Below are 20,600 nucleotides of genomic sequence, written 5' to 3'. Positions count from 1 at the left end.
GATGTCATAGCCCATATATAGTAAGAGGATCGGTTTTCGACACTGGTTTCAAAATGCGATATCATTTCTTCTTTTAAATTTGTCCTCCTGCAACATTCTGGAGGAAAGTTTTTTTCTTTTATATGTTCTAGTTCAGCTATATTTGTTTTTGTGGGTGAAATAAATCTGCTGGACAACACCTGTGAGTTGTAGAGAGGAAACAGCGCCTCCTACAGTCACAGCGCACCCTGGTAATTGAATTAGGTGTGTATCCCGGAATGTTGAAAAAATTGAGATAAGACAGTTTTTAGCGTTTTTTTGCTGGTGATTTTGTTTTTATTTTTTAAACATTAAAAGAAAATCAACCCACACTTAAATGTCTGCTCATTCATCTTTAACTATAGAAAAAACGGTTTAAATTTTAATATAATATTTCTGATTTGAAAGCAAAAATCAAATTGCCACTTGTTTTTCTGTAAGTCAACAAGTTAGTGTTTCATGACTGATTTCTGATCAAATAAATCCTTACAACATGCACAAGCTGCAGTCAATGTTTAGGAAAGACCTCCAACTTTCGAGCAGTCTTTTAGACAAATCATTCGCAGGCCACAAGTCTTTATCGTGTTCTGTGTTTCCCACTGATTTCCACACAGTAGTTAAAAAATCCCCAAAACTGTGCGATTAAATCCTAACGTCAAAATAAATATTACTTTTATACATATAAAGGCTGAACACGGAGGCGCGTGTTCGTGTGCGCGCTCTGAAGCGTCGCTCCCGGGGACGCGCGGCGGATCTGAGCAGACAGCAGCGTCGCTCCAGCAGTGCAGGGTTCAAGTCGCTGGTGCTGCAGTTTGTTCAAAGCCGAGCCAGAAACATTTGCTTGGTCATAATTAAGAGGATAAAGGTCAGCGACGATCAGTGGAGGAGAGACTCAACAAACACAGATATCAGCGAGATTTACTCATCGAGGTGAGCGACATCATTCTTTATTTAAGCGTCTGATCGTATATAAATTTTACTGTTTGTGCCTGAGCAGAACGATGGGATTCTCATTTAGGGCTGATGATTTATATCATAGTAAAACTACAGAAATATGTTGATGAAATATGTAAGCTGGGACAAGGTATAAGGTGAAGGAATCACCAAAAATATTGTTTTTTGGAATAGTTTACCAATTTTAATAATGTCAAAATAAAGCAGCTATGACAAAAGTATTCATACCGTTTTAACTTATTTAATGTTTTTTCAGCTTTTTTTTTTTGTTGTTGGATGGATTCTGTGATAGAGCAACAAAAAGTAGACAATAACTATAAGACAAACAAAATAGTGATTTGCATTGAGCCTCCCTGAGTTAAGACTTTGTAGAACCACCTTTGACTGCAGTTACAACTACAAGTCTTTTAGGATATGTCTCTACCAGCTTTGCACATATAGAGAATGAAATATGTGTCTGTTTGTTTTGTTAAATAGCTTAAGCACAATCAGACTGGATTGAGGACACATGTAAACAGCAATTTTCAAGTCTGGCAACCGCTCTGGACTTTGACTAGACCAGTCTAGGACATGGATATGCTCTGATCTAAACATTTCCATTATTCCTCTGGCTGAATGTTTGGGGTTGATGTTCAGTTGGAGGGTAAAGCTCCTCCACATCCTCTAACTGGCTTTCTTCCTGGATTGTCTTGTATTGTAAAAACTGAAAAAAAGCATGCATTATTTACATTCTGCCTCACAATTAAACATTATTTTGTGTTGGTCTATCACAAAATCCCAAATAATTTGTGGTGTAAGCGGTATTAAATCTAAACCAGATTGCTTTGTCTCCCAGTATGTGTGGTGTTGATGTGGACCTGGATGATGAAGGATCAGCTGAGGAGGAGAAGGAGGAGGAGTTCTGGGTCGGGGATGCGGTGAAGATGCTGCCCCCACCCGTGGCCCACAGTGATGGCAGTGCATGGGGCAGCCGCAGGGGCATGTGTGGCTTTGTGGCCTGCGGGGCGGTTCTCATCGCCTGGAACCTGTGCGTAGTCTCAGTCAGTGCTTTGCTGCTGGCAATGGTCTTCTCTGTGGTGCTACTACCTGCAGCCCTGCTATTGTTTGCCGGTTTCCTTTGCCACTCCAGGGTGAGTCTTCTGCTGCTGAGCAGTTTCAGCCTAACAGATAATAATTTCTTAATTTATAGTTTTGTTCTTTGTGGAAGAGGAAAGGCCAAATGAAAACCATGCTTACATGTTGGTTCCCATCTTAGCCAATTCAGTTTGCTAAGGCTCATAAAACCTCTCCATCGATATCTGGATGATATTTATAAGATTGCATTTAAAAGGATTTTAGATCCATCATTTCATTTGGAAAGCTGGGTTATCTGCAAACATGTTAAATGTTCAGCATTTCCTTGGAGAAATGTGACGAAGTGTTTTCTAAAGAAGTTATCCCTCTCCCAATATTGTAGGAAATGTAACAGTGAAGTAGAGGCAGAGAGTAATTTGTGATTATGCAAATCAAATATGCTGTCCTTGCTGAGGTAAATACATTGTGCTGCAACGATGGAAAATACTTCACATAATATACATACTGCCAATAACCCCAGTATGGTTCCTACACATATTCATGTAAAAACCCCAGAGTTCTCAGTTCTTTATGCTCATTTTAGAATAATAAACATTAAAGTTCAACATGAATTTATGACAGATATTTGTACAATAGGCAGGTTTTCAATACGCAATATGATGGATGGATGGATGGATGAATTAGACAATGACATTAGGAATAAAGTGTAGAAATACAATTAATTTTGTACATTCTTGTTTTCGTTTTCCATACTTATCCAGAAAAATATCCTGGAAAATACCTGATTTCATTAGAGTTCTCCAGAGGGCATAGAAACCCTGCATCATAGTCCTTTAGGTATACAACACAAAACCTGATAAGTTACATCCTGGAAAACGCCTTGTTTCCATCCACTCTAATGTTTAATATTAACGTTAATCGTATCTTAATGTTAACAAGTCTTTCATTGTGTTCAATGAAATTCTAATCCAGCTGAATGTAGTACAGCTGCATGGTGGTAAACCTGGGCAGGACCTGTGAGCAGCATGCATGTTGTGCCCGTTTCCTCTAGCTATTCTGGTTTCCCTATACTGTCCGATAAAAAACCCAAAAAAGAAATAATTCCTAAAAATTTCCAAAATTTTACTTTCTGCTATCTAAATCTGGTCATTGTTTCACTGATCAATTATGTATTGACTGTTTAAAATAAACATGAGTGTCAAATTCTAAGCAAAAATGCGAAGAATTTGTTTTAGAATAATCAAGGCTAAATTAAGTCATAAATATGTTGCCATTGTTATTTTTTTATCAATATATTACAAGTTCAATTACAGAATTTACAAAAAATAAACAACGGACTAAACCATCAAATATACACAAATACCTGTAGTATCACAATTGATACACACTTTCACCACAGGCTTTCTATAAAACATCTAGTCATGTATTTATTTATCATGTGTTTAATGTCCGTTTTATTACATTTAAATAAACGTAACCTTTCTAAAAATTGACTCTTTGTGCCATGAAAACTGTATTTATTAGAAGGTGTGTGTCGCCGTCGCCATCTTCGACTCTTGAATAAAACGGGCACACTCCACCTGTAATACCTATATGTTCCACTAGAGGGTGGAAGACAAGTATAGAATTACAGGGGTTGGACAATGAAACTGAAACACCTGGTTTTAGACCACAATAATTTTTTAGTATGGTGTAGGGCCTCCTTTTGCGGCCAATACAGCGTCAATTCATCTTGTGAATGACATATACAAGTCCTGCACAGTGGTCAGAGGGATTTTAAGCCATTCTTCTTGCAGGATAGTGGCCAGGTCACTACGTGATACTGGTGGAGGAAAACGTTTCCTGACTCGCTCCTCCAAAACATCCCAAAGTGGCTCAATAATATTTAGATCTGGTGACTGTGCAGGCCATAGGAGATGTTCAACTTCACTTTCATGTTCATCAAACCAATCTTTCACCAGTCTTGCTCTGTGTATTGGTGCATTGTCATCCTGATACACGGCGCCGCCTTCAGGATACAATGTTTGAACCATTGGATGCACATGGTCCTCAAGAATGGTTCGGTGGTCCTTGGCAGTGACGCGCCCATCTAGCACAAGTATTGGGCCAAGGGAATGCCATGATATGGCAGCCCAAACCATCACTGATCCACCCCCATGCTTCACTCTGGGCATGCAACAGTCTGGGTGGTACGCTTCTTTGGGGCTTCTCCACACCGTAACTCTCCCAGATGTGGAGAAAACAGTAAAGGTGGACTCATCAGAGAACAATACATGTTTCACATTGTCCACAGCCCAAGATTTGCGCTCCTTGCACCATTGAAATCGAGGTTTGGCATTGGAATGAGTGACCAAAGGTTTGGCTATAGCAGCCCAGCCGTGTATATTGATCCTGTGGAGCTCCCGACGGACAGTTCTGGTGGAAACAGGAGAGTTGAGGTGCACATTTAATTCTGCCGTGATTTGGGCAGCCGTGGTTTTATGTTTTTTGGATACAATCCAGGTTAGCACCCGAACATCCCTTTCAGACCGCTTCCTCTTGCGTCCACAGTTAATCCTGTTGGATGTGGTTCGTCCTTCTTGGTGGTATGCTGACATTACCCTGGATACCGTGGCTCTTGATACATCACAAAGACTTGCTGTCTTGGTCACAGATGCGCCAGCAAGACGTGCACCAACAATTTGTCCTCTTTTGAACTCTGGTATGTCACCCATAATGTTGTGTGCATTTCAATATTTGGAGCAAAACTGTGCTCTTACCCTGCTAATTGAACCTTCACACTCTGCTCTTACTGGTGCAATGTTCAATCAATGAAGACTGGCTACCAGGCTGGTCCAATTTAGCCATGAAACCTCCCACACTAAAATGACAGGTGTTTCAGTTTCATTGTCCAACCCCTGTAGATACAGTCAAGGTCAAAAGTCAAAAGTGTTTATTGTCACTTGCACATTCTTTCATATGGTGAAATTCTTACTTTGAACACCAGGCACACAAAAGAGTTTTTTTTTACATCAAAACAAATGCAGTGCCACAACAAAACATAATATAGTAATCCAGGTTATTTGTGGCCAGTGCTGTTAGGAAGTCTAACTGGCACAGCAGAAAAAGGTTTTTGAATCCAGTGGTTATCTGACAGAAGAATCAGACCACATCAAATCTTCACTTTGAATCAACCTTTAGATTTCTGTTTTAGAGAAGAACCGGTAAAAATGCTGGAGAACTCACTAGGTAGAGAGAAATGAGCACAAACCAATAAGAAAGTTTAAAGTGATCATAATTAACAACAATATTTGTGACATCAATGTTGCCTAAAAATTAAAAAGCTTCATGCCTGCTGGGGAAATTAAATATTCTATTGGTTAACTGAATATTTTACTAGTTTTGATAAATAAAAAAAAACATAAATACAATACTGCTGGTACAGAATATGGTGGACAAGCACTAAATTAAAGCATTGTGTCCTACTCCACTGGAGTAGGTTTACATTATTCCCACTCTCTCTTCATCTGCTGCATGAACCAAATTTCAGCAATGAAAGTTGAAGCAAGAATATGTCCTGCTGAAAATGTCTGAACTTTCAACTTCTGTCACAGTTTTTTTTTTATTAAATCATGGCAAGTGTAGAGAATTACACCTTGCTAAGGAACTTAAATAATAAAAACGGTTTATTTTAGCCTTTCTGCCCCAGCCTATATCTTTAGTGTTTTCTAACATATTTACACATATACATATTTTCCATGAATTTTAGAAATGTACACCAATTAAATCAGAAAAAAGACTTCGTCAAACCTTCAGTAAAATCTAATTTTGATAGCACTTTTGCCTTGCAACAAGAAGGTCCTCGTTTCAAATCCCAGCCTCTAAGTCTTTCTGCATGGAGTTTGAATGTTTTGAAGTTTTAATATTTATCAAGAATTATAATTTAAAATCATAATTTGAAAAAGATTATGTTTCTTAACCAAAAATCATTACTTACAAATCGAAATCAGAGATGTCCTCTGGTGTTGTAATTATGGCTCAAAGCCCTTGATAATTACAATTAGTAAATTCTCAGTAATAATTGATAACTATTACTGGATGTCACTGTCTAATCAACCGCTTCACTGAAGGTGGGGGAACTTTGACCTTATTTTGACACACAAATCACTCTTGCTCAAAATAAACACAAACGCTTTCTCTTTATCTACGTGAATATTTATTAAATCAACAGCCCTGATACACCTCGCTATTCTGATTCAATAAACTTCACCTAATCACGCATGAAAAAAATTCTACACAAAAGGGGTAAAATAACTAACTAAACAAGATAAAACAACATTGAGTGTTTATGAAAGTCAAACCAGCAGTTATGGCAAAACAATAAAAAATATGGTACTGAGCAAAGCTTTGGGAGCGGCGTCCACCAGGCTGCAGTCATAAAACCCCCAACGTTGGAGCTCAGTGAAACACAAAGGGTCATAAAACCTTTAGGCGGCAACCAGTGGAAAAACATGAAGAGTGAAAACAAAGGAATAGTGAGTTTTCACCACGAGGTTCTAGCAGTCCAACATTAAGTTCACCTGAGTCTGCGCTCAGGTGTTCAAACACAGTAAGACCCGCACAGCTTCAAAGCGCGGCGGCTTCAGAGTCCAACAGCAATCAAAGTTTCAATAAGACATTGCATGCACATACAACTTAGAACACATTGGACTATAAGTGGCGATTCTAAATCGCCCTAAAATCCTACTCTATCCTGCCCAAGCTATTTCTAATAGAAATAAAACAAAATGGGACTACTTGGTGTTATCTTCTCTGGAGCAGAGGGAGAGAGGGGGGGGAGTAGTTACGCATCCGTAACAAACTCAAAGGAAAACGGTCGGTCTTCGTACTTTGGCCTCCTTTGGCAAAAGGGGAAAAATATGACGGACCGTCAACAAGGATGAAAATTTCGTCTCCTTGAAACCTCCGTGGGTTTTTGGTCACGTGTTAAATTCATGTCTTCGATCAGTAAAGTAAAACTTACAAGTCTTCCTATCCCTATAAGCTTAATTCATTGAATCTCATGAGTTTCTGGTCAGTGGGGAGAATTAATGAAAACCCATGTGTGAGTTTCTTTTCCTGAAGGATGCGTGCCTCCGTTGCGTGGTAACCGGTCTCGGTTTCCAGCGGGGAAAAGCAAGGGGGAGAGGCCTCATATTCCTTATATTGCCCACTGTGACATCAGAGCTTCGACGTCCCTTCCTATCAGCTGCAATTCCTGCTGGGAGTTGTGGTAGCAGACCATACTGGGGTATATAGTAGCCAGTGGCGGATGCTGGTCTTTCAAGGAAGGGAAGCTCAATTTCAAGATCGCTGATTCGCTCATTTCGCTGTCAATCAAAAAGGGATTCAGCCTCAGACAGATCATCCAATCATCATGCAGAAGCTGAGCGTCTGGTCGAGCTGAGGCCAACCCACTGCCCCATAGACCCTTAGAGACGCTGAACGTCTGATGGGCGGGACAAAGCCCAGCATTTATCCAATGACTTGTCTCGTTTTGCTGCAGCCGAGGCTGTCCCATAGATCCCCAGAGGCGCTGAACGTCCGATGGGCGGGACAAAGCCCAGCATTTTTGCTCGCTATTGAACTCACTGTTTAAAGCACTGTGAAGCTGTGGGAATGAGTGAGAGGAAAGCCGCGACGTTACCAGTGATAAGAAGCTGATTCTGAACAAAAGTTGAACGCGTTGTAGCGCATATTTAGTCAATGACATGTAAACACAACAGTATATATTTGATCACTTATTGTTTGACATTTTAGGGGAAGCTGAGCTTCCCTTGCAGTCTTAGAGTAATCGACACTGATAGTAGCAAACAAATGGTCCAACAACAACGTTCTGTGAGATGTTCAAAGCTTGGCACATTGTTTTATAACCTAAACCTGCTTTGAACCTTTCAACAGCTTTATCCCCTCTGTCTGCTGGGTTCTTGGTCTCCATGATGCTGTTTGTTCATTGATGCTCTCTAATGAACCTCTGAGGCCTTTTCAGAACATCTGGATTTCTGCTGAGATTAACATACGCTCAGGTAGACACAGGTAGATTTACTAATTTGGTGACACCTGAACGAATTTGAACTGTATTTATCTTGGGGCATCAGATTGAAGGGGACTTTAATACAAAACCAGTATCCTTATTCTTCTACTTCCCAATTATGAGTGAGTCTGTGTTGGCGTATCACAAAAAAATGCCAATTGAATACTTTGACGTTTGTTCATACTAAGGAAAGATTTGGGGGAAATGAATACTTTGCGGGTCACTGTATTTATTATTGAGAAAGAGAGGAATGTCAGTTTAAACTAAAGCAAACATTTCCAGACCCCACCAGACTGCAGCCTTTTTGTTCTGTTGACAAGACGGAGTCATTTGAAGACAAAGCTCTGTGATTTGGGGGCAACGGCAGCTGAGCTCAGACAGGTGGAGAATGTGGTTACCGAAAGCACAGAGTGCATTTCAGGGAACAGTGAATGAAAGACACAGGTGTTTGCCAAGGTGCATTTACTTGAGGTTTTAGAAAAAAATAACTCACAAAAGGAAGTTATCAAGCATTAGGCTGATTTCTATGACTGCCTGTGTAGCTTTGACAGGTATGATTATGTCAGTGCTGATGTCAAATCATGCAAAATATCAGTCTACCAGTTACCTCTAGACCTTTTTCCCTTATTCATTCCTTGCTTTCCTCTCTTTTTTTTCTTTCTTGGACCTCCTCCAGTTTCTGCTCTAATTTACCAGCAGGCAAGCAAAACAGATTTCATTCCAGGGTGTGGTTTAATCCAAGCCTGATAGAACACAATTAATTGTAGTTTTTAAAGAGACGCAGAAAAGGTGGGAATTAGAATCAACAGGTCAAAGCATGAATAAAACTGGAGATCAGTCACTAATCTCTGATTTGCTCAAGTTGATATATCTATCAGCCACCAGAAGGAGAGAGGTTGCAGGTTGCCCTCACTGTATTCATTCTCTGCATTAATGCCTGCTGACAGCACAGACTGAGGATGCACCTGTCTGAGGGGAAAACTCACACCGACCCACCTCTGCACCAACGTCCACCCACTGATTTCACTTTCAGTGGGAAAAAACTAATTCCATATTTTTCCCCAAGGTGTTCAGGACTCCTCTTATTCCCCTGTCTGTGTTTGTCCTTCTAGGTCCTTGACGCCCCCTCAGCTATCTGCCGCTACCTCGATGACAACAGCTGCTCCGCCCTCATCATTCTGGGCTTTGTCATGATGTCGCCCCTCGTAGTGGTGGCGGCGGCAGTTTTCTGCGGGCTCCTGAGAAAGTTTCGGCTCCTTCTTTTCATTCAGCCGATCTCCAGGGCTCGGTATAGAGGGAGGCTGCTGGACTGGGTGGGAAACGTCCACGCCTGGGTGTGAGAGGAGGGGATCAGGATTCGTATGGTGTGTGGAGAGTGAGGAGTAGAAAGGTAAAAAGAATGATCCGGAGGACACAATAAAGTATTCAATCTCCAGTGTAAACACTACAACAGTGATTAGAAAAGTCAGCCTTTGGATAGTTTTTTCTCTAAATGTGCAATTAGTTTGATTGTCTTCACTAAGTTTCAGTTGTTACAACATCCTTTTGAATATTATGTCTTTTTATACAACTGTTTTTCTTTTATTTCTATTAATTTTCATGTTTATATTATTTAGCAGTATAAAGCAAACTTTGGGTGTTTTTAAATGTGCTTTATAAATGAATTGGGCATTGTAACTAAAATGAGCTGTATTCAAAGGTAAATTAATGGCTGGGGTTGGAAAACCCCGCTATAAAATTAAAATAGTCTGTCAATACGTTGATTACAAGCCAAAAAAAAATCTGCTAGCCAAAGCTGATTTTTTTTAATGGTTGCATGTTCATCTCTTAAATATATTTGCTTTTGCTGCATCAGTTCCTATTCTCCATATGTCTTTTAAAAGAAATCGCTACCAAAGCCTGTATCCAGATGATGTAATTTAGTCCTATTTCTAAAACAAAGAACAAATAAAATGTATAAAAAGCACTCAAAAGAAGATTTAGACATAAACATATAAGTAAATACCTGATAAATGAAAATGAGTTTTTGTTTGATCATTTCTTGTTACCCTGACCTGTGCAGATCTCTCTTTTTGGCCTGAATTTGTCAAGGTGTTCTAATGTCAGACTTTCACAGTGAAGTAAAATTTTAATTGGGATTTTATGTGATAGACCAACGCAAAGAAGTGTATAATTGTTGAGTGGAAGGAAAATGATACATGGTTTTCAAAATAGTTTTGCAAATTAAAATCTGAATAGCGTGGTGTAGATTTGTATTAAGCCCCCCTGACTGAGGACTTTGTGGAACCACCTTTAGTGGCATGAACAGCTGCAGATCTTTTACTGTATGTTTCTACCAGCTTTGCACAACTGCTTACTTTTCTTTGCTAAATAGCTCAAGCTCAGTCAGATTAAATGGAAAGTGTCTGTAAACATCAATTTGTCTTGCAACAGATTAGATTACATTAAGATTTTGACTTTGACTAGGCCATTCTAATACATGGCTATGCTTTCATCAAAGCTATTCCATTGAAGCTTGGTTGTTTCATCTGTGTTGTGTTTTTTGATTTATTCTTTTAATTCAATTTACGGCAACATGTCGTCTTAAAGAACTGTAAAAAGTCAATTCCATCAAATTAAACAGATTTCAAGTCAGGTACATACACTCCAATTGATCCAAGCTATCAAACAGTGCAGTCAGATTCAGTTTATTATTCAAATTGGTTAAAACGTTTTTCTTTCTAAGGGAACCCAGCAGATAGCATCGAGTCAGTGACTTGTAGCATTCACTCCTAGATGAGCACGTAGCGACAGTGGACAGCCACTTGCATTGACCTTTACTAAGGTTTGTTTTCTTCCTGTTTTTTTCTTGCTTGGTTATTGTCCTGGTTGTGTTCTGTTCTTTATGTCATTAGATTCTGATTTAAGTTACTCTTTCCTGGTTCTGTGTTTCTTACCTTGTCCCCTATGTATTCTTTACTGAGTTCATTCATGATTTTGCCTCAGCTCTCCAGTTCACAGCTGCAGTGCCTTCTGTTATTCAGACTCACCTGGTTCCGGTTACACTGATTTCATCCCCAGCAGCCATAAGCCTGTTAGTTTCCTAAATTTTACGCCAGATCCTCTGGTTTTCCTGTCTTCTGGTTTCCTAAACTACAGTTCATTGTTCTGCCTATTTGTTGTCCTCACTAGAGTTTTCTGCAGTTCCTCTTTTGCTCCTTCCATGTTTGTGTCAGATCTTTCAATAAATCATTAATATAAATATGAGACTGCCTTTCTCCTGCCTGACCTTGTCTTGAACTCCTCAACAAACCATCTCATTCCATTCCCTCTCCCGAACACTTTTAAGCTGCTTACCTGTTACAGCTGAAGAAAAGATTCCCCACAGCATGATGCTGCCACCGCTATGCTTCACAGGGGGACGTTTATAGTTAGTTTTTTCACAAAGGCAAGTAGATTTCATTTTGGTTCTCATCTGACAAAAACACTTTGGTGTGTCCCCAATATGACAGCCTTTTTTGCATACTGTCTTTTTTAAAATTTTTATACTTTTGCAAGGCACTGAGTTACACAAACGTCTCAAATTAAAAAAACAACTAAATCAAAGCTATGTTTCTCACCCTTTGAAGCTTTCACAATGATTTTAAATAATTCATCTCACTTCAGAGCAGTCCAACGTACTGTATTTTGAATTTTCTTTTCTACATAATAACAGTATATGTAGCAGAAAAAAATAATGTTTAGCTGAAGGTACCTTAACAGAGTTCCAGGAAACTTTTGGTTCTTTATGCTAGGGCAAAGCTAAACTACCTTTAGGACATGGTGCTCAATCCATTCACTAAAATACATTTTTTGCACTGGTGTCTGATAAATTACACAATGAATACTGTCTATATTATGAAACCTCAGAACATGTTTAATCATTGTGTGATTTATTAAAAGACAGGATTGTTTACATGTTTAAAGCAGCAGCTCCTACACAAGTAAGAACAACATTGTTCTTATATACGAATTACATGACATATTGTGCACTTATTACATTCAAGGACCAAGGCCAGAAATTATATTGTTGCTGAGTTTTCTGACTATCTTTAAGGCATTTGAAGTGACTCGGAGAAAGTACCAGCAGAATCCACTTTAAATCCCTTATGAAGAGAGGGTAAATATTGATATTTGCTTCCTTCAGCAAATGCAAAATGTTAACAAAGATGACAAATACAGGTCCTTCTCAAAATATTAGCATATTGTGATAAAGTTCATTGTTTTCCATAATGTCATGATGAAAATTTAACATTCATATATTTTAGATTCATTGCACACTAACTGAAATATTTCAGGTCTTTTATTGTCTTAATACGGATGATTTTAGCATACAGCTCATGAAAACCCAAAATTCATATCTCACAAAATTAGCATATCATTAAAAGGGTCTCTAAACGAGCTATGAACCTAATCATCTGAATCAACAAGTTAACTCTAAACACCTGCAAAAGATTCCTGAGGCCTTTAAAACTCCCAGCCTGGTTCATCACTCAAAACCCCAATCATAGGTAAGACTGCCGACCTGACTGCTGTCCAGAAGGCCACTATTGACACCCTCAAGCAAGAGGGTAAGACACAGAAAGAAATTTCTGAACGAATAGGCTGTTCCCAGAGTGCTGTATCAAGGCACCTCAGTGGGAAGTCTGTGGGAAGAAAAAAGTGTGGCAGAAAACGCTGCACAACGAGAAGAGGTGACCGGACCCTGAGGAAGATTGTGGAGAAGGGCCGATTCCAGACCTTGGGGGACCTGCGGAAGCAGTGGACTAAGTCTGGAGTAGAAACATCCAGAGCCACCGTGCACAGGCGTGTGCAGGAAATGAGGTACAGGTGCCGCATTCCCCAGGTCAAGCCACTTTTGAACCAGAAACAGCGGCAGAAGCGCCTGACCTGGGCTACAGAGAAGCAGCACTGGACTGTTGCTCAGTGGTCCAAAGTACTTTTTTCGGATGAAAGCAAATTCTGCATATCATTCGGAAATCAAGGTGCCAGAGTCTGGAGGAAGACTGGGGAGAAGGAAATGCCAAAATGCCAGAAGTCCAGTGTCAAGTACCCACAGTCAGTGATGGTCTGGGGTGCCGTGTCAGCTGCTGGTGTTGGTCCACTGTGTTTTATCAAGGGCAGGGTCAATGCAGCTAGCTATCAGGAGATTTTGGAGCACTTCATGCTTCCATCTGCTGAAAAGCTTTATGGAGATGAAGATTTCATTTTTCAGCACGACCTGGCACCTGCTCATGGTGCCAAAACCACTGGTAAATGGTTTACTGACCATGTTATCACTGTGCTCAATTGGCCTGCCAACTCTCCTGACCTGAACCCCATAGAGAATCTGTGGGATATTGTGAAGAGAACGTTGAGAGACTCAAGACCCAACACTCTGGATGAGCTAAAGGCCGCTATCGAAGCATCCTGGGCCTCCATAAGACCTCAGCAGTGCCACAGGCTGATTGCCTCCATGCCACGCCGCATTGAAGCAGTCATTTCTGCAAAAGGATTCCCGACCAAGTATTGAGTGCATAACTGTACATGATTATTTGAAGGTTGACGTTTTCTGTATTAAAAACACTTTTCTTTTATTGGTCGGATGAAATATGCTAATTTTGTGAGATAGGAATTTTGGGTTTTCATGAGCTGTATGCCAAAATCATCCGTATTAAGACAATAAAAGACCTGAAATATTTCAGTTAGTGTGCAATGAATCTAAAATATATGAATGTTAAATTTTCATCATTACATTATGGAAAATAATGAACTTTATCACAAATTGCTAATATTTTGAGAAGGACCTGTATGTGGGATAATCAGTTTTAACATTCTGTTGCCAAAACTACAAAGACAGGTGGTTTTAGCCATAGTTATTTCACGTATTTATTGACAAATGTAAAGTTAAATGTTCCTTTAAGTAGGAAGTGAAATTAAAAGAAGCTTTCTAATTGAAGTCAATAATAAAAGTTAATTACTTACCAAATAAAGAAAATGAGTTTCACAATAATTTTTCTGCCGCAGTAATGGGGGCGCTGTGCCAGACTGTTGAGGTGAAGAGAGAGCTGAGCCGAAAAGCGAAGCTCTTGATTTACCGGTCGGTCTACGTTCCTACCTTCACCTATGGCCATGAACTTTGGGTCATAACCGAAAGAACGAGATCCCGGATACAAGCAACTGAAATGAGCTTCCTCCATAGGGTGGCCGAGCACTCCCTTAGAGATAGGGTGAGGAGCTCTGCCATCTGGGAGGGGCTCGAAGTAGAGCCGCTGCTCCTCCACATCGAGAGGAGCCAGTTGAGGTTGCTCCGGCATCTATACCTGATGCTTTCCTCAGGAGGTTGTCCAGGCACGTCCCACCGGGAGGAGGCCCAGGGGAAGGCCCAGGAGGTTTCTAGAGAGAGGGACGTCTGGGTGTCTCTGCTGAGTCTGCTGCCCCCGCGACCCGGTCCTGGATAAAGCGGAAGAAGACGAGTACGAGTACTCCCTTTCTTCGAGGATCATGCTAACAACCATTGCACTCTTTATACAGTGCCTTGCGAAAGTACTCGGCCCCCTTGAACTTTTCAACCTCTTGCCACATTTCAGGCTTCAAACATAAAGATATAAAATAATTTTTTTTTGTGAAGAATCAACAACAAGTGGGACACAATCATGAAGTGGAATGAAATTTATTGGATGTGTCAAACTTTTTTAACAAATAAAAAACTGAAAAGTGGGGCGTGCAATATTATTCGACCCCTTTACTTTCAGTGCAGCAAACTCACTCCAGAAGTTCAGTGAGGATCTCTGAATGATCCAATGTTGTCCCAAATGACTGATAATGATAAATAGAATCCACCTGTGTGTAATCAAGTCTCTGTATAAATGCACCTGCTCTGTGATAGTCTCAGGGTTCTGTTCAAAGCGCAGAGAGCATCATGAAGACCAAGGAACACACCAGGCAGGTCTGAGATACTGTTGTGGAGAAGTTTAAAGCTGGATTTGGATACAAAAAGATTTCCCAAGCTTTAAACATCCCAAGGAGCACTGTGCAAGCAATCATATTGAAATGGAAGGAGTATCAGACCACTGCAAATCTACCAAGACCAGGCCGTCCTTCCAAACTTTCATCTCGAACAAGGAGAAGACTGATCAGAGATGCAGCCAAGAGGCCCATGATCACTCTGGATGAACTGCATAGATCTACAGCTGAGGTGGGAGAGTCTGTCCATACAACAACAATCAGTTGTACACTGCACAAATCTGTCCTTTATAGAAGAGTGGCAAGAAGAAAGTCATTTCTCAAAGATATCCATAAAAAGTCTCGTTTAAAGTTTGCCACAAGCCACCTGGGAGACACACCAAACATGTGGAAGAAGGTGCTCTGGTCAGATGAATCCAAAATCAAACTGTTTGGCCACAATGCAAACTATATGTTAGCGTAAAAGCAACACAGCTCATCACCCTGAACACACCATCCCCACTGTCAAACATGGTGGTGGCAGCATCATGGTTTGGGCCTGCTTTTCATCAGCGGGGACAGGGAAGATGGTCAAAATTGATGGGAAGATGGATGGGGCCAAATACAGGACCATTCTGGAAGAAAACCTGTTGGAGTCTGCAAGAGACCTGAGACTGGGACGGAGATTTATCTTCCAACAAGACAATGATCCAAAACATAAAACCAAATCTACAATGGAATGATTCACAAATAAACGTATCCAGGTGTTGGAATGGCCAAGTCAAATCCAGACCTGAATCCAATCAAGAATCTTTGGAAAGAGCTGAAGACTGCTGTTCACGAACGCTCTCCATCCAACTTCATTGAGCTCCAGCTGTTTTGCAAGGAAGAATGGGCAAGAATTTCAGTCTCTTGATGTGAAAACTGATAGAGACAAACCCCAAGCGACTTGCAGCTGTAATTGCAGCAAAGGGTGGCGCTACAAAGTATTAACGCAAGGGGGCCGAATAATATTGCACACCCCACTTTTCAGTTTTTTATTTGTTAAACAAGTTTGACACATCCAATAAATTTCATTCCACTTCACGATTGTGTCCCACTTGTTGTTGATTCTTCACAAAAAAGTTTAATTTTATATCTTTATGTTTGAAGCCTGAAATGTGGCAAGAGGTTGAAAAGTTCAAGGGGGCCGAGTACTTTCGCAAGGCACTGTATCTTAAATCAAATACAAAGTTATGGTGGCCTAAAAGTAAAGAACACTGTGAGCCACAGACTAAGAAGTTGTTAAGGAGGGTTTTTGTTAGATGGTGTTTTTGGTGTCTGCTGAACTAGTTTAAGCATCAGTTCAGAGTTTCAAAGGGACCATTGTTGCAGAGAATGTGGATATTTTATGGCTTCCGGGGAAAATTACAACCTCATTATCATTGCTATAATTTCACATAGACGTATACTGAATCATCTCTATTACAATAGGTTTTTTTCATGTTCTGATAATGACAATTATTAGAGAGAAAAGTGATTATGTATAATTTATAACTCTGAGAGGAAAAAAAATATGTTGCACAACGATGAACTGGGTCTATTTCATTCATCGGACTTCTGCAGCAAACAGAACAAAAGTCTTTTCTAAGAAACAAGTTACAGTTAATTGCAGGAAGAATGATAATAGTTCAGCTTTGTAAAATTGCTCTTTCTGTTGCCTGCTGAAAGACAGTTATATATTTCCAAAACTTGCTCCAAAAAAAACAACAGACAATCAAGTTTCAGTACTACTTTAAATAATTATCACAATGTTTTGTCCACATGTGAGACATGTTAGGTTACAGTAGGTTGTTACTGTTTTGGTTCCGAAGTGTATATTTGAACAATAGCCCTCATAATTACAGGCAATTATTTCTGATGTTTACAAGGATAACCTCAAAGTCCCTATTTAACAAATGTCTTAATAAACATACAAACAAACATAAGGCTTCACAGTCATGACATGAAAATTTTTAAATGAAGCACAGAAAACAAAGTTATGTAGTTCAAGCTGGTACCTATAATAAGAACATTTTGTCCTGCTTTAACATCCAATGTATGTATGCACATTTCGATATTCTCCGCACAGTCTGACATGAGGAAATGGGGTTAATGTATGAATCAAATCAGATCAAAGCGATGTAGTTTTTAAAACAAAACAAAAAAATCCTTAAAATAAATTCGGCAATTCTAATCTTAATTAGATATAGGATAAAACAATTGAGGTTACACATAAATGTATTCATAAATGTATTAAGAGATAATGTTATATTAGCATTATACAGAATTTGAAGAAATCTGCCATTCTGCTGGGTGGAAAATAGTCTTAAAGGGAAGATAATTCAAAACAACTGCCAACATGCCATGGTTTAGAAGGCAAAGCGAAATCACCTGAGAAGCAGACCGCAAGATGCTAAAAGAAGTCTCCAAAAAACCAACATCCATGGTTGTCTTCAAGCTGCACCTTTGTTTTCTTTGTTCTCTGCCTGCCCGCTCTCAGACGCTCTCCGCCTGGAATACAAAAGATCTTCTTCAGCCTTGCTCCTTCCATATACTCTGAAGACTACTTATCTTACCTCTTGCCACCGCCAAGATCCACCTTCCCCTCAAATTTTATCCTCTCCATCTTCTCATCTTACCACAGTAAGATCCCCATTAATGACCAACATTTTGGGCAAAACCACGCTATTGCTCCTCTTACCCCAACTAAACCATACTCACCAGATCCAGCTGAACCCGACTGCCGAAGCCCTGCAACATTGACCATTGTAGTTTATTTAGGATAAAATACTCCTTTTTACGTTCATTCTGAGTCCCGACTTGGTTTCTGCATGTGGGTCAGAAAAATACCTGCTACCATGTCAGATATGTTAGGTACAAATCAAATACAGCATTGCAGGAAAATAATTTCATACCAACTGTGAAGCATGGAGGTGGAAGTATCATAATCTAGGGATGCTTTGCTGCAGCAGGACCTGACCAGCTCACTATCATGTAATCCACCATGAAAACATGCATCATAGGGAGCTTAAAGGAAATGTTTTCCAAGTTAAACTCTAGATTAATGGGGCGAAAGAAAAATTGCTTATTCTGAACAATAATTAAGTCAAAATTGGGTTCACAAATCAACAAGAGTGGGGTCTTGAGCTGCTCTAAAGAAATTAAACTAAATAATAAAAATGATAATGGTAAAGCACATACATGATGTAAATGTTAAAATGAGATCAAAAGCTGTACTTAAAATTACAAAAATAACTAGAAACCTGCAAGCAGCTTTGAAGGCCCTCGCACCCCTCAGCGCAACTCGGGCTGTTGAGCGACCGCAGGAGCCTGGCATCGCCTCCTACATACGATGACACCGCGTCACTTCAACACGTCGCCAGTAGGTGGCACTTTGAGCAACATGTCATATAATCTTCGGTCATGCAGAGTTTCAGTCTGGCAAAAAGCATTCAAAATTTCGAGTAAATCTGACCTTCCAGATGGAAGCTGCACTCACTTGTTTGTTTGTGGGTGGGGCTAAAACGACATCATCAATTGACTGTGTCAAAATGTCAATCATTAACTCATGATCATGTATACTACATTTCAAGTGGATCCGATGATGTGTGAGGGAGATATAGCCCTTGAAGTGTCCTAGGGGGCGCTATTGATCCAAATTTAAATGTAATCCAATAGAGCTGTTTGGGGGATGACAAAGATCAAGCATATTTAGTTTGGAGTGAATCGGACCATGCATGTGTAATTTAGAGGCAAACGTATGGCCGTGGCGTGACATCAGAATTCGCCACGCCATCATAGCCACACTCTCCAGCTAAAGCAGTCAGTCCTGGCGACTGTCTAAGACCATCATGTTATCTGTTACTTGGGACATTTTCACATTGATTAGGTGAAGAACATCAAAAATTGACTCTCTAAAGGAAAACATGGCACTTCCTGTTCTCAGGGGGCGGGTGTTCGATGATGTCACCATCTGATCAGTGAATATTGTTGAGGCCTAGAGGCAGATCAATCCTAGAAGGTTTCATTTGTCTGTGACTTTCCTTGTAGGAGCTATATCAATTTAATGTTTTATGGCGAGAAGTCATTTATTTTCAGATCTGTACGACTTACGGTTTGGCCCGCCAAAAGTCCCCGGAATAATAATAAGAATTCGAGCGATTACAATAGGCCCTTGCAGTTTTCCTGCTCGGGCCTAATGAAATTTGCAATATTATAAAAGAAATGACAACGCTTAAAATATTGTAATTGCTATGAACACCTTTTTAACCTGTGTAATTTTTGTTTCTGTTGAAGGTACTCCTGGATCAGTGCTTCTGTGTTCTTTTATGTGTACTGTCTTCTCAAACCCCCAGTCAGTCATGTCAGATGGCCTCTCAGGGAGGCTGTTACTGGTTGCACTAGATGTTTTTTTTCATGCTAAAGAGGAGTTTATCCTTTCTACTGCAACTACATGCTTGCTCAGTATGAGGGATGACTGCCAAGTCAAGGAGACTGCCATCAACCATCCATTTGCTACATGCTCATCCAAGAAGAGTGAACACTGCAAGTAAATGATTCGATGCAAGCTGCTGTTTCCTTTACATCGAAAACATGTAAAGAAGTACAATAATAAACTGAACTTGACCTCATTGTGGGATGTAATGTATGTATGATGAAGTGTAATTTTTGTACTTGACTTCAATGTTTATAATTGGAATAAAGTAACCTGACAGTACATATGTTGTGAATTAGTGTTATGTAAATAAATACACTTTTATTAGAATTTTACACATTGCATAAAAATTGGATCCTGGCAAAAGTTATCAGTAGACTTCATGATCATGATATGTATTGATCAAAGAGTATTTGAAAGTAGTAATTCTGTTATTTATGAGTTTAAAGCACAGCTTTACAAGTAAAATCAATTAACATTGAAAGCAAGTGAAAAGAACAAGGACAGAGTTAAGCCAAATTATGTATGACAAAGTTTGAAAGGACATTCACATGTGAAAGGTGAGTGAAAGACTTAAAAGTATCATCTGTGCGATTTGAAGAGAACTGTGTGAAGGACCTGTATTTTGTGTAATGAGGCAGTATTTTTAAGTTGTGAGACTTCTTAAAGGACCTAAAACATTGAAACATCAGTCTTCCTATGGCCTGGGGTTTGTGGTTTTTTGATCCAACCATATAATGAAATAATATTGTAAGGCACCCAACATGGACCATTAACGGTAAGTTTGTTTAAAATCTGGCATTCTATGTTAAAGACAGAAAAATAAAGTTTTTGTAGCGAGTAAGAAAAAACAGTGAGCAACCTTTCATACCATCTTGAGTCATGCAGGGTTCTTCTTCAGCGGAGAGCATTCAAAATGTGGGTGAAATCCAACCTTCCCGAAGGAAGCTGCACTCACTTGGCTGTTATTTGATGAGATCACTTTAGCTCACGCACTGACTTTTTGTTAACATGTTCACTATTAATCCATGATGAATTATATTATATTTCAAGTGGATCCGATGATGTATGAGGGAGATAAAGCCCTTGAAGTGTCCGAGGGGG

The 20,600-nt window shown here is 39.7% G+C and overlaps 1 protein-coding gene across 2 annotated transcripts; it reads left to right on the top strand.

Moving 5' to 3' along the window:
- Positions 1-771: 771 nt before the first annotated feature.
- LOC124857117 (transmembrane protein 88) lies at positions 772-19,768 on the top strand. 2 transcript variants are annotated; one of them, XR_007035509.1, is made up of 4 exons: positions 772-948; positions 1,808-2,102; positions 9,211-9,488; positions 19,358-19,768. XR_007035509.1 is itself a non-coding variant. In XM_047348240.1 (3 exons), the coding sequence occupies exons 2-3, from the start codon at positions 1,809-1,811 to the stop codon at positions 9,436-9,438; spliced, it is 522 nt and encodes a 173-aa protein (XP_047204196.1). In that variant the 5' UTR covers positions 772-948; position 1,808; the 3' UTR covers positions 9,439-11,344. The 2 variants fall into 2 exon arrangements, 1 of the variants encoding a protein (XP_047204196.1); XM_047348240.1 differs by lacking the exon at positions 19,358-19,768 and having other exon boundaries at positions 9,211-11,344.
- Positions 19,769-20,600: the final 832 nt, after the last annotated feature.

Source organism: Girardinichthys multiradiatus, chromosome 20, assembly GCF_021462225.1.
Source record: "Girardinichthys multiradiatus isolate DD_20200921_A chromosome 20, DD_fGirMul_XY1, whole genome shotgun sequence".
Taxonomy (NCBI): Eukaryota; Metazoa; Chordata; class Actinopteri; order Cyprinodontiformes; family Goodeidae; genus Girardinichthys; species Girardinichthys multiradiatus.
This window is presented reverse-complemented; position numbering and strand designations above follow the sequence as displayed.